The sequence below is a fragment of the Anomaloglossus baeobatrachus genome, chromosome 6 (assembly GCF_048569485.1).
Source record: "Anomaloglossus baeobatrachus isolate aAnoBae1 chromosome 6, aAnoBae1.hap1, whole genome shotgun sequence".
Classification (NCBI taxonomy): domain Eukaryota; kingdom Metazoa; phylum Chordata; class Amphibia; order Anura; family Aromobatidae; genus Anomaloglossus; species Anomaloglossus baeobatrachus.
The window spans coordinates 468170583-468185216 of record NC_134358.1 but is presented as its reverse complement, the minus strand read 5'-3'; the positions used below and the strand labels follow the sequence as shown (position 1 = coordinate 468185216).

Here is a 14634-nt window from a genome sequence, read left to right as displayed (position 1 = left end):
TTACGTCCTGCTCATCTCCGCCCCTCTGCTTTGATTGGCCGGCCGCTTAGTGACGTTGCGGTGACGTCGCTGTGATGCTGAACGTCCCTCCCCCTTGAAGGAGGGATTGTTCGGCAGTCACAGCGACGCCGCTGACCAGGTAAGTATGTGTGACGCTGCGTAGCGATAATGTTCGCTACGGCAGCGATCACAAACAATCGCATGCGCGACGGGGGCGGGTACTTACACGGTCTCTATCGCTAGAAATTGCTAGCGATATCACTACCGTGTAAAGCCCCCTTAAGTGTTTTGAAATTCTAAATATATAACAACTTAATTATATTTACCTCCTTAGTTACATTAGTTGAAAAAAGACCTAGGTCCATCTAGCTCAACCTTCCTCCACCAATTCTACATTTTGTCCCTAAGTCACTTATAACCAACACTGTTGTGTGTACTGAGGAAATCATCCAGCCCTTTTTTAAAAGCGGTTATAGTTTCTGCCATTACTACCTCTTGTGGTAGGGCATTCCACAGTCTGACTGCTCTAACTGTAAAGAACCCTTTCCTATTTATCTGCCAGAATCGCTTTTCTTCCATTTGCAGTGTATGCCCCATGGTCCTTATATGACGCCCCCTGGACTAGTCAGGTCGTCTCAGGGTTCTGCACAATCTTTCTCTCCCCGTGCAGGGCTCAAACCCCCATTGTTCTGGGAACCCAACCTGCAGTACTGCCTCCACCAGCATCCACAAATCCTAGTTACACTTCGCACCATACCTGTCAGGCACACCAGTGGGCTGCTTAAGCTGGAATAGGGAAGTTCACCTAGGGGTCAGACAGAGTGGTGGGAGGGGGGAAGTCAGCGAGGGAGGAAGTGGAGCACAGAGCAGAGCTGACAGACAGAACAGAAGTGGCTCCCAGTGAGTGAGGAGCTGGGAGTAGCAGCTCCCTGGAGTGAAGTGGTAGCCCTCGAGCTGTGAGAAGCTCTGAGGAAGCTGGGAGTTGTAGCAGACTAGGACTAGGAGACTAGGTCGCAGTGGACCTAGAGGAGTCGGCTCCCCGGTCGCAGTGGATTGAGGCTAGGTGCCTAGGACCTGTCTTGGAGGACAGTCAGCAGCCTGGGCCTAATCACTGGTCCGAGACAGAAGGCACAACGGGGTACACTGACCCTAGGTCGGGGAGAAGCTTCAGGAGACCCGACAATTAACCTGCAGAGGACATGACTTCTATGGACTGTACCCACGAAGCTCAGAGATCGGGGGCACTAGCGCAGCGAGGGGGATAGGGCTTTCCAAACATGCAGCCCACTAAAATCCCAAGCGTGCGCTCCTGAGAGCAAGCTCTTCTACTTAGCCACAGTGGGGAGCGGGGCCCGGAAAGCTCCAAGCTGACTGGCCACAAAGGACACTTTAAAACTAATGTGCCAGGAGACAGGTTACGGACCGCCAGGCAGTACTGCAGGGGACGGGACCCAAACGAGCTTCCCCAAGAGGGCAGCGGCACCCAGAGACTTGGTTTACCCTGTTGTCAGCGTCTGCTTTATTGCTGAGTGAGTACCTGATTAACCCCTGCAACCAGCGAGCCTGCGCTCCCCCTGCACCCCATCCCGATCTGTAAAGATTGGAGATCGTACCGATCACATAGTGATCGTGTACACAATCCCGACCACGAGCTTTCCTATGAAGCTCTTGTTGAGATCGGGTCGAGATCGGGTCATGGGCTGGTTAAAAAACCCCCCACATTATTAAAAACATTGTCATGATACTTACAGGTCCTGCGATGCGTCCTGCAGACTCCCGGCAGCTCCTGCTTCTGAGTCCGATCATTGCTGTGCCGCCGGTAACCAGCAGTGACTTGCAGGACCTTCAATGACGTCATAGCTTGTGACCGTCTGGTGTGAATATTGATTGGCTTACAGACTAGTCTCATGACTATGACATCATCGAAGGTCCTGGTAACTGAACTTTCGTTGTCACTGTGCAAGTATTGCATCACGGTGGCGACTGCGCATAATCTCCCCAGATGAGCGGTCACCTGCATGAGTTTCCATGCAGCTCATGCGCTACTGTCCGGAGATGCAGACCGTGCGGGGTGATGCGAGACGCATCTGCAATCATCCCCTCACTGTCAGCCTGCATCTCGCTCTCTACAGACCAATGTAGAGAGCTGACTTCGTTCTGTGTTTCTCACTGTGTACAGACTGTGTCTGTGCACAGTGATGAAGCTGACAATGACCTTTCTCCTCCTGTACCTGTCTGTGTCTTGTACTGTTTATGATTATTGTACTTGTCCCTATTATGTATACCCCATACATACACATATATACACATATACATACACACACACACACACACACAATCTACATACATAATCTACATACATAAATCACCTGTCCTCCTATTCCGGTGATTCACCACGGCATTGTCCATTTCGCAGCCGCAGTTCCAATGATGCGCCGGCTTCCGGTTCCTCACTGCACGCACGCGCACACACACAGAGCAGACTCCAACAGCAGACACCCGAGCGCGAGCGCTGTCAGTTTTTCTGATTTTTCCCATTTATATTTTTGGAGTACAATGTAAATTGTTATTTCATTCTATAAACTACTGACTACTGTCTCTGAAATTCCAAGCAATAAAATTTTGTATTTATTTCCTGAAAATGCTAGTTTATAGAATAAAAGAGCAATGTACATTTTACTCAAAAATATTAAGAGAAAAAATCAGAAAAAAGTGTTGCAGTGGTTTCTTAATTTTTGATTATATATATATATATATATATATATATATATATATATATATATATATATATATATATATATATATATATATATATATATATATATATATATATATATATATATATATATATATATAATATGTGTGTACATGTCACATGCTATGACCTCACAGAAGGTCCTTTTGATTACCAGACGGCACAGCGATAATTGTACTCGGAAGCAGAAGCGAAGGGAGACACAGTGCAGGATGCGTCGCGGGACCAGTAAGTATAATGACAATGTTTATTATTAACTGTATTCTTTAGTTTACAGTTTTAGAATGGGGCGGGGGGCTGTAAAGTCAAAGACCAGTGATCAGGACTCAAGATCGTGTTATCCCGATCCCGATCTTTACAAAAATGATCGGCCGACCTTCGGGGGATCGTCCATCCCTAGTCTTGACGATTCTGTTTTTTTGTAAGGTTATTTTATGAACTGTAATTGTTAGATCTAATACTTATGTCCTTTTTTTGTTGTCATTCTTGTGGCTAATGTCTTCTTATGCGGGCTTTACACGCTGCGACATCGCTAGCGATAGCACCCTCCCACGTCGGTTGCGCGTCACGGGGTGATCGCTCCCGTAGCGAACAATATCGCTACAGCAGCGTCACACGCACATACCTGTTCACCAACATCGCTGTGGCCGCCGAACAATCTCTCCTTTTAAGATTAATAGAAGCGGAGGGAGGAGATGAGCGTCCGGAACATCCCGCCCATCTCCTTCCACATTGCCGGCGGCCGCAGGTACGATGTTGTTCCTCGTTCCTGCGGTGTCACACATAGCGATGTGTGCTGCCGCAGGATCTACAAACAATCTGCGTTCCAAATGAGGAACGATTTTTTTTTTAAAATGTACGACGTGTACACGACGAACGATTTGACACCTTTTTGCGATCGCAAAAAGGTTTTACACACAACGACATCGCTAACAAGGCCGGATGTGCGTCACCAACACTGTGACCCCGACGATATCTCTTTAGGCGATATCGTTGTGTGTAAATGGGCCTTTATTCTTTTGTCCTGTGGTTGTGCGCTCGTTCCCAGTGCCGCGCTGCGGGGTCTTACATTGTGTCTGCGCGTGCGCGGATGCCTTGTCACGCATTTTGGTTTCTGCGCATGCGCCTGGGCACATTGACTGCCGCTGCAACTTCATCGGGGTTGGCTGACGTGCCCGCACATGCGCTGTTATATCCGGACACTTGAATAATGTTCCACTGTAGCCTATTGTTGCTGGGGGACACATTTAAAAGGTGCACCGTGGGAAGTGTGCATCACTCCTTACCTTCCCTTTCATGAAGCGGCTGGTTTTATGGCCGAAAGCCGAGAAACGTACGTCAGGCGTGTTTGGCCACCCTCTCAAAACGGTAATATTAATCTAATCAGCCTCTTTTGTGCGCCTCAACTTCTGTTACTCTTTATAATGCTCCTTTGTGCATTTTCTTAATAATTTTTTCTGGTGGAATCTTTCCTTTCCTACTATTAGGGTTTTTATACATATTGGAACCTTTAATATGTATGGATATTTAATTCAGATTGTTTAGCATCATTTGCCGTTGATTTATGTTCTGATACGGTATCTGTGATTTAAGCAATTATATTTGCAATATTAACCCTACTGGTGCTTTTCAGTCTGCCTTTACCTTCCATACGGTCCTGAGCTTACTATCTTTCCTGTTGAGTTTAATTTACTCTTTTTCAAAGGTAAATTCCTCCTTGCCACTTGGAATATACATTGTTTGAGACCTTGTATTATTAAATTGTACTGTTTTACTCTTGAGGTTGACCTACACTATATTTATATCTTACATCATTTCCCATCCTCTTTGTATCATGTCTTGTATATTTTCTAATGCTTACTTTACTTTACTTACTTACTTTAATGACCTTTGAATAATATTTGAAAATAAAATTTGTTTATTTTTCAGCAATTTCTGCTCATGGTTTTCCTTTGGTTTTACTATGATAATATGAGTTGCTGTTGACCTATTGTGGGCTCCTACCACTTTGGTCTCCAATTTTGTCTTATAATGGAACTTAAGTTTTTCTTTAATGTAAATCAGCAGAAAAATCAAATAAAAAAAAAAAAAATATTTAAAATTGTTCCACAGTGTTACATTTTTTTAATCCAGAACATGAAAAAAGAGATTAATATGTCAAAATTTAGGAAATTGTTGTTATATAAAGTAAGATTTTTTTTTTTCTTACTTTTCAAATGGTGGATACTCATTTTATGCTGAGCACTATAAATTCATTATCACTGTATTCATATTGACCTATCGAATAAAGTATTTTCATTTTACTAAATTGCTGACTGTCGTATTCAATATAATTTTTTTAGTTCCCATAAAATAAAAATACTTGATCCTCACCTGTGTCTTCTGGCTGGTCAGGTGACATTGTGACATGACCACTGCAGCCCATTAGAATTCACTTATTGGCTGCAGCCCTTCACTACTTCATCATACTGCATGGTAAAGACTGCAGTTGATTAGGAGACAGCACACTGATTTTAAGGCCCGTTTCACACGTCGTCAGTGAAAAACACAGACGTTCTTCACGGACGTGTAAAAAGCGCACATGTCCCTCTGTGTTCCGTTATTCGTGGCACACGTGGGTTGTCCATGTGCAATCCGTGATCCGTGATTGCATATGGACATTACTCACCTGCCTTCGCTCCTGCTGTCCATGGTGCTGATCTCCTCAGCTCTGCAGCGTCCGCCCACCGCTCTGTGCAGCTACTTCCTGGTTGGGTTTTCCTGCCCCTCATGAATATTCATGAGCCAGGCAGGAGCTGCCGAGAACAGAGGCTGCACAGGGAATCGCAGGCAAGGTAGGTTGAAAATATTTAATATGTCCGTGATTTTCTGGTGTTTCACTGATCACACACGGATCACACCATAGTGTGGTCCATGGGTCATCAGTGATGCTAGAAAAAAACTGACTTGTCTCCGTGCAGAATCACGGCCACGCGTGCGTGCTGAACGGAGACAAGTTCAGTGAAAAATCACTGATGTGTGAGCAGACTCATTTATTATAATGGGTCTGCGTATGTCAGTAATTCTGGTACATATAAAAAAAAAAAGCACAAACGTACCAGAATCACTGACGTGTGAAAGGGGCCTAAAGGAACGGTGCTGCTCTGGGAGGGGAGTATAAAGTGTTTTCATTTTATGGTGTGCTCTTAATCGTACTGAAGTGATTTAATTTCCAGTCTGAAAGTCATATTTCTTGTAAATATATTTGCTTTACATTCATTGGTTACTTTGTAAAAAGTTTATTTTTTTAGCAGCTATTTTGAAAGCTGACTTTTTGGATATATGAATGTGTTTCTGTAGATCTGTTGTCATTAATGCATCTCTGTATTACCTTACAGATTTTCTAGTGATGCCCAGTTTAATTCCAAATGGAAACATTGCAGAAGAAGACATATCTTTGAAATATAACAGTGGAACTGTGAAAAACAAAAGATGGGGACTGGTTGCGACTGGTATTATGGGAGGTACACTGTTATCTTTATATGCTGTTGCTACTCCGTTTGTGTCTCCAGCTTTAAGAAAGATTTGCCTTCCTTTTGTGCCTGCAACAGAAGTTCAGATGGAAAATATATTGAAAATGCTAAAGTTTAGAAGTGGAACTTTCGTTGACATTGGTAGTGGTGATGGACGTATTGTAAGTATTAATTTTAAGGTTGTCCCTTGAGCATCACAGAGCTAAGCAAACTGTTTACTTCCTGGTTGCTTGGGGGGCAGGTGCTCCTTCTTCAATGACAATTCTGATAAGTAATTTGGCTGTTACACATTAATGGCTTGTTAATGATTGTTCTGAGTGTAAGGCTGGGGCCACATGGGGCTTACTGCGATCCCCTCGCATGACACTCGGCTCACGCTGGCAGTACAGCAAAGCAGAGTGTCATGCGAGTGTCCCTGCAACTGAGGTCCAATCGTGCGAGCGGACCTCAGCTGCGGGGAAGGGCGGGCTGGTGCTGCAGAGGGGTGGGCCGGCGCTAAGGAGGGTAGGGAGGGATTTATCTCCCTCTCTCCTCCGTAGCCGGCTATTGCGATTCTTGCCCTGCACTTGTGGTACATTGGTGTACTTGCAATTTTTCTCTTGCCCCATAGACTTGAATGGGTGCGAGAGAAAATAGGATCGCATTATAGTCACAGCATGCTGCGATTGTTTTCTCGGTCCGATTAGGGCTGAGAAAATAATCGCTCATAGGTGTTGGGACATAGGCTAACTGGTCCGAGTGGAATGCAATTTTATTTATTTTTTTTTATCGCACTCCACTCGCACCGATTTTCATGCCGTGTGGCTTAGGCCTAAATATAAGAGTGCAATTTAATTGGGACTCCTGTTGCTGAAATATATCTCCTCATTAAGCAGCACAAAATATACCTGCAATAGAATATTACAGGTACATTAGCAATAATTCTCAATCTTACCTGGGATTAATAATGGACTAAAGCAGAAATATCTGCACCCACATAAATAGATATAAATAGATATAAAGGCGATCGTCTAGTGCATAAAGTGATTACAATGAAAAGCAGCTAGCAGCATAAACCACTTCTGTCAAAGTGCTCAAAAGTAAAAAAATAATAATAAGGTGCTACTCCACTTGTCAGTCTACAAAACTGCATATATCAGGGTTTACAAGAAACACAAATTGTGGAACAATAGAGAGGCTTGTTTAGTGAAACACCAAAGGGTTATAAATGTACTCAGCCATGGGTCAAAATAAAAATGCAATATACGCCATACCAAATGGCAATAAACTCACTGTGACCTACTGGTACCACTGGAAACCGGTGGAGGATTCATCAGGCAACTTAATTTAATGGTGAATAGATGGTTTAGCGTACAGTCCTGAGAAATCCACCGTCAGATAAAAAGGATACAATAGGATAAAGAGTTGCACACAACAATGCCCCACCCATAGCCATTTGTTTCACTTCACATATATAGTTTGGTCCTTTGCTTCCCATACAGAGCAAGTTTTTTAACTGCAGGTGAGATTACATATAGGCTAGGGACCCCAAAAATAGAGATTACCTTGGCGTTGGTTTTTGGGCTCTTTTGCATTGATCAAAACAATGGCTAAACATTTCTTATATTCCTATTATTCATAGCAGTTATGCATATTCCATTTTCATGTTTTTCACTTTTTCAGATAGTTCATATTTGGACACCACTGTTCTGTTGTACTTAGGAAGGAGAAAAATAATCCTGACCTTAATAACAATTTAAATAGATTTATTCAACTGAAACAATAACAACATTACAGCATAAGTTATTTGCTTAAACAAACATCCATGTTTGTTAACTAATTTGGCTAAACAAAATATATATATATTTTAAGAAACTTAGACTGTCAGCCTAGCCGACACATGAAAAACTTAAATACTACTGTCCCTGCTGTCCTCTGTAGCTCACTTGTCGTCATCTTCATCATCATCTTCTTCTTTGTTCCTATTCATAATCTGGAAAAGAAAAACAAGCTTTCCTGCTTTATTGGGTCCCAACCGATTTCTCAATTTAGAATGAATGAGTCCAAAGGAAGAGAATATTCTTTCAACGCCTGCAGAAGAAGCTACTGCTGTCAAAAGTGAAATCATTACTTGAACAGTCTCTAAATCCAAGCGCTTAAGTGACTTCCACCAGTTTACTGGTGTGACCTTCCTTAAAATATCTTCAGCAAACATATATTTCTTGAATGGTTCCCCCTGAGCTCTGAAGTTTATTATAGTTGGCATTAAAGATGGATGATTGCTGGATAGATACCCATGTCATAGCTAACTCCTCTTCCTCAGCACTTAGGTTTTGACCCTGATATTGGATATTGACAATATTTGCCAAAAAATGAGCTGGAGTCAGTGCTTGTCCCATTTGTTTGTTTACTGCTTGTAATTTAATTCTGTCCATGTGTAGTTCCGTTTTTAAGTGTTCACTCAGTTCCTTCCAAATTTCAACAGCATCCGCAATAAAACAGCTATTTTTCTGTATTTTGTGTAACCCCTTCACGACCATGGACGGATCTTTCCGTCATGGATCGTGTCCCGGTAATCCCCGCCCCCTGCCGCGGGCAGGCGGCGTGGATCGGCACACATATCGGCTGTTTTCAACAGCTGACATGTGTGCCTACATGTTCCGAGTGGAATCGCATTCCACCCGGAACATTAACCCCTTAGATCTCGCTGCCAAAGTCTGGCAGCGAGATCTATATGCGCGCGGCCATCTTTTTTTTCTTACCGCCGCCCCCTCCGGACGTCATGTGAGTGATCACGTGACGTTCGGTGGTTGCCATCGTAGCACAGGGTCATGTGATGACGCCTGGTGCTAAGAAGTTTCACTTTCATTCTTCCTCGGCACGGAGCAGAGGAAGAAAGAAAGTGACTATTTCTGCTGTTTACAGCGGTATAGCTGTCATCAGCAGATGGCGATCAGCAATCGGATTGCTGATCGCTATAGCCCCTAGGGGGACTAGTAAAATAAAATAAAAAAAGTAAAAAAAAAGTTTTAAAAAATTAAAAAAAAAACAAAAAACCTAAAAGTTCAAATCACCCCCCTTTCCCCCCATTGAAAATTAAAGGGTTAAAAAATAAATAAATATACACATTTGGTATCGCCGCGTTCAGAAATGCCCGATGTATCAAAATATAAAATCAATTAATCTGATTGGAATTTTTTTGCCACTAGGCCGTTTACCAAACGCCAAAATTACGTTTTTTGGTCGCCGCAAGTTTTACGCAAAATGCAATAACAGGCGATCAAGACGTAGCATCTGCGCAAAAATGCTACCATTAGAAACGTCAGCTCGAGACGCAAAAAATAAGCCGTCACTGAGCCATAGATCCCAAAAAATAAAAACGCTACGTGTTTTGGAAAATGGCGCAAAACGTGCGCCACTTTTATTGGACAAACTTGTGAATTTTTTTTAACCCCTTAGATACAAGTAAACCTATACATGTTTGGTGTCTACAAACTCGCACCGACCTCAGGTATCATACCCACACATCAGTTTTACCATATAGTGAACACCGTGAATAAAACATCCCAAAAACTATTGTGCCATCACACTTTTTTTGCAATTTTTCCACACTTGGAATTTTTTTGCTGCTTTCCAGTACACCATATGGTAAAACTTATGGTTTCATTTAAAAGTACAACTTGTCCCGCAAAAAAACAAGCCCTCATATGGCAAGATTGACGGAAAAATAAAAAAGGTACGGCTCTCGGAAGAAGGGGAGCAAAAAACAAAAACGCAAAAACGGAAAGTGCCCCGGGGCTGAAGGGGTTAAAGCTTGAGAGATGGGTTTCAGGAAGCTCAGCATATGTTCAACATTTCTCTTAAGCCCAATGTTGAGGATTTTGGCCGTGACAGTGCCATCTATTTTATCTTGATTTTCTTCACAAAGTGTCATCAGAATAGGCCAGTTTTTTATATACTGCTCAAAACAGTCCACCACAGAGTTCCATCTAACATCTTGTGGGAGCGTTAGCTTGGTTCCACCCATCCTTTTCAGAGCTGCTGCAGCAAAATGATTATTACGGAAGTATTTAGCAATTTCAACAACATTAGCCTTTATTTCTGGAACACTTAAGTCTTTGGCTAAGAGGTGCAGCAAATGAGCACTGCAACCATATGTTATTAGCAGCTTTGTATTCCCTCCCTGCTCTTCTAAATCTCTTCTCATCTTGGATACGTTTGCAGCATTGTCAGTGACCAAACTGCGTACTAGACATTTGAATTTTTGTTCACATGTCGTTATAGCTTTTACTGCCACTTCTTTTAAGTATTCTGCTGTGTGTGCATTTCCTGACGTATCAGTTGTTTGTGCAAGGAAGACTTTACCTTCTTCTGTTGTTATACAAGCACATACAATAGGATCATTGTGGACATTACTCCACCCATCAATACTTAGGTTAACAATTTTACCCTCCAGAGCTGTTGCACATTGCTCCATTTCTCTGTCACTTGATCCAGCAGTTTCCCTGCAACATCAGCTCTGCTGGGTGGACTGTATCCTGGTCTCAGTGACTGAACCATATTAATGAAATGTGGGTTCTCAGTCAGACGGAAATAAGAGTTCGTTGCATAAATAAACTGGGCAATTTTTTCATCAATCATCTCTTTTTCTAATCTGCTAGTTCTTATCACAAACCTATCTATGGTGGTTCCAGGAGGTAAAGGTTTTTTCTTCCTTTTGGGTGATGGTGATATGTGGCTGTGGGTGTCTGATGATGATGCTGCTGCTAATGAAGCACTATCCTGGATGGATAACTATGAAACTGTAGAACAGGATGATGGTGATCTTGGAGGTGGATAGTTTCCAGAATCCATGAATTCCCCTAAACAAAAAAGTCAATGCTGTTATTTTATTGTTTATTATACAATTTCTGCTTATTGTACACAACACATCACTGCCCCTGCCCAAAAAGGAATATTTGTTTTTCTTCATAACTGTACCAAATGACAGTAACATGCAGTAATAATAAGAAATATAATTTTTCTCACACATGACAGTTCAGTCTTTAGAAATAGGATTCAATAAAAATGTTTACCAACCTGAAGATCCTGCCTGTTCAGAAGTGTTTCTTTGGTCATCTTCATCACCGCACTTCTCATGATGTTGCCTCATTCGCGCCACCAGGCCTTGCATCTCTTTGTTGCATCATTTGCATTTTGCACGCATGCCTGCCTTACCGATAGGCGAAGGAGCTTCATTAAAATATTCCCAAACTGGGTCTCTTTTACAACCTGCTGCCATTATAAGGAAAGAATGTAATAAACCTCAGATCGTACACACAAACAGATCCAGACTTGTCTGTCTGTGGCTATGCTGCAGTATTGTGCTCAAAGTTTCACTTTCATTTTCTTGTCTGCTTGCCCTTCCTCCTCATCACACTTAGATTCACATTCTTCTTGTGTTGTGCAGATCTATTCCACTCCAAACAATCAAACCTATTGTCTAACTTCTTGGACTTGGCACTGAAGGGGTTGATTCTGTATTCATAGGTTTGTAGAACAATAGGATTAAGGTCTTTTTCTCAACTCTGTTCATGTTGTAATATTTTTGCCGTGAAGAAGAGGCTGGGATCTCTGCGGAGTCAAATTCAGTTTTGAGAACTGCGTAAGTAAAGCGAGCGTCTGTGATAATATAGGAGAGAAACTGCCCACTAATCCTACAGAAACCTCTGGAAGAGCATGGCATTGTGAATGTTACACATATACAGCCTTTATTCTACTGAGTTAAACAACTCATCTTTATCTCATGATGGAAGAACCTTTGGATGGTAAAATATTTTCCTCAAAAAGCAGTTTATTGAAAAAAATCCGATTTAAATAAAAAAAATCCGATTTAAATAAAAAAAATCCGATTTTCTTTTTTTTTATTTTTTTTTTTTTTTTTTTTTTTTTTATTTTTTTAAAAAAAAACATTGATTTTTATCCACCCTGGTCTCTGATCCTCCAACTAGAGAGACCAGACACAGGGAGATGGATGATAAATTTCATAACCTAGAATATCCAACACGTGTACTTGAAAATGCAAAAATAGTGAGAACTAGACAAACCCACCTACCAAGAGGTCACATTTGTCTCAACTTACCATCCTTTTTCCAATCTAATAAATCAGGACATTAGACGTCACTGGGCGGTGCTCCGTAATTCTTACCCAAAAATCCCGGAATTTAACATGGATCTCCTTAATGTTCAATAAGAAGTCACCAAATCTCAGGGACAAAACGGTGAAGTCAGAAGTGGGGAGCATTATAGCCACATTAGTACAGAGAACATTGACTCTGGTGAAGAGGGGTGCGTACCCTTGTTGGGGTTGCCTACAGTGTTCTCATGTCATTAAGGGCGATGCATTTTTTTCACCCACGAACGGGCAAGAGATTTAAAATTAAGAACTTATATACATGTGACTCCACAAATTATTTACCCCATTAAGTACCCATGCGTTTTCGGATATGTTTGTGAAACCACCCAACATATCCGGGACCGCATCAGCCAACATAAATCCACTATTCGGTGTAAGCATACGATGCTACCCATACCAGCTCATTTTGAGGCACATGGATCTAACGTATGTCAACTTAGATTTCAAGTGATTAATCATATCCCTCAACCACAAAGAGGGGGAATAGAATAAAGAGACTGAAGGAGAGGGAGATGTACTGGATCCATACCATGAATACCCTGGAACTCAACAGTATGAACAAGGAATACGAAGTACAGTTTTAAAATCCGGTAAGGAGCAAAGAACCATAGGGGATTGGGGTTCCCTGTGGTCTTCTTTCTCATACTATGAACATATCTTCTACGGAGACAATCCCCACGAAGGGGATTCTATGGACGTTTATCTACTATTACACTTGGGATTAATTGTTTGTTTCCCCATAATACATGGACTTTTAGAAAAAAAAAAATGTATGTATACATTTTTTTTTTATATGTAGACTAGATGGTGGCCCGATTCTAGCGCATTGAGTATTCTAGAATATGTATGTAGTTTATTTATGAAGATTTAAGAATAATGCAATGAATATACAGGGTAAAATATATACAGTATCATTAAATATTATTGTTCATAGAACTTAAACGTGAAAGAACTACGTGGCACTGTGAGTGACAGAACTTGTCCAGTAAACGTGACTCAATTACATCACACTTGTTAAACATGAGTGAACTACGCAGGGCCGGCGTCAGCACCCACCACTGCCCACACACATCGTGCCATCACGCCGCAATCATTATTTTCCCCTGCATTAGCTAATTTTCCCCTCTCCCCTCCATTTGCTCTCTAACACAGGTTCTGTGACAGTCTGTCACGCTGCTAAGGCCGCAGTCGGGTATGTAAGGGGCCTGCCCGCACCACTCCCTCAGCAACACCCACATCCAATCCGTAGGCAGCTGAACAGAGGTGGGCGGGACATGCCGGGGAGGCGGGACTGGGCCTGTCGCTGATTGGTTACGCCAGCCGCAACCAATCAGCAACGTGGGATCTCAGTGACAGACAGAATTAGACATGTATGTATGTATGTGTATATGTATGTGTATATATGTATGTGTGTATATATATAAATATATATAATATATATATATATTATATATATATATTATATATATATATAATATATTAGTACAGACCAAAAGTTTGGACACACCTCATTCAAAGAGTTTTCTTTATTTTCATGACTCTGAAAATTGTACATTCACATTGAAGGCATCAAAACTATGAATTAACACATGTGGAATGAAATACTAAACAAAAAAGTGTGAAACAACTGAAAATATGTCTTATATTCTAGGTTCTTCAAAGTAGCCACCTTTTGCTTTGATTACTGCTTTTCACACTCTTGGCATTCTCTTGATGAGCTTCAAGAAGTAGTCACCAGAAATGGTTTTCACTTCACAGGTGTGCCCTGTCAGGTTTAATAAGTGGGATTTCTTTCCTTATAAATGGAATTGGGACCATCAGTTGTGTTGTGCAGAAGTCTGGTGGATACACAGCTGATAGTCCTACTGAATAACCTGTTAGAATTTGTGTTATGGCAAGAAAAAAGCAGCTAAGTAAGGAAAAATGAGTGGTTATCATTACTTTAAGAAATGAAGGTCAGTCAGTCCAAAAAATTGGGAAAACTTTGAAAGTGTCCCCAAGTGCAGTGGCAAAAACCATCAAACGCTACAAAGAAGCTGGCTCACATGAGGACCGCCCAAGGAAAGAAAGACCAAGAGTCGCCTCTGCTGCAGAGGATAAGTTTATCCGAGTCACCAGCCTCAGAAATTGCAGGTTAACAGCAGCTCAGATTAGAGATCAGGTCAATGCCACACGGAGTTCTAGCAGCAGACACATCTCTAGAACAACTGTTA

The 14634-nt window shown here is 41.8% G+C and overlaps 1 protein-coding gene across 3 annotated transcripts in view; it reads left to right on the top strand.

Moving 5' to 3' along the window:
• The window catches only part of LOC142243409 (ATP synthase subunit C lysine N-methyltransferase-like), a 104260-nt gene that overhangs the window by 39788 nt on the left and 49838 nt on the right, over positions 1 to 14634 (top strand). The window contains exons 2-3 of one of the 3 annotated variants that reach the window (XM_075315320.1): positions 6133 to 6258; positions 6346 to 6428. In XM_075315320.1, coding sequence (XP_075171435.1) covers positions 6133 to 6258; positions 6346 to 6428 — 209 coding nt within the window. Of the gene's footprint in view, positions 1 to 2924; positions 2984 to 6132; positions 6429 to 14634 lie in introns of those variants that run through there. The other 2 variants (XM_075315319.1, XM_075315318.1) reach the window with 2 other exon arrangements.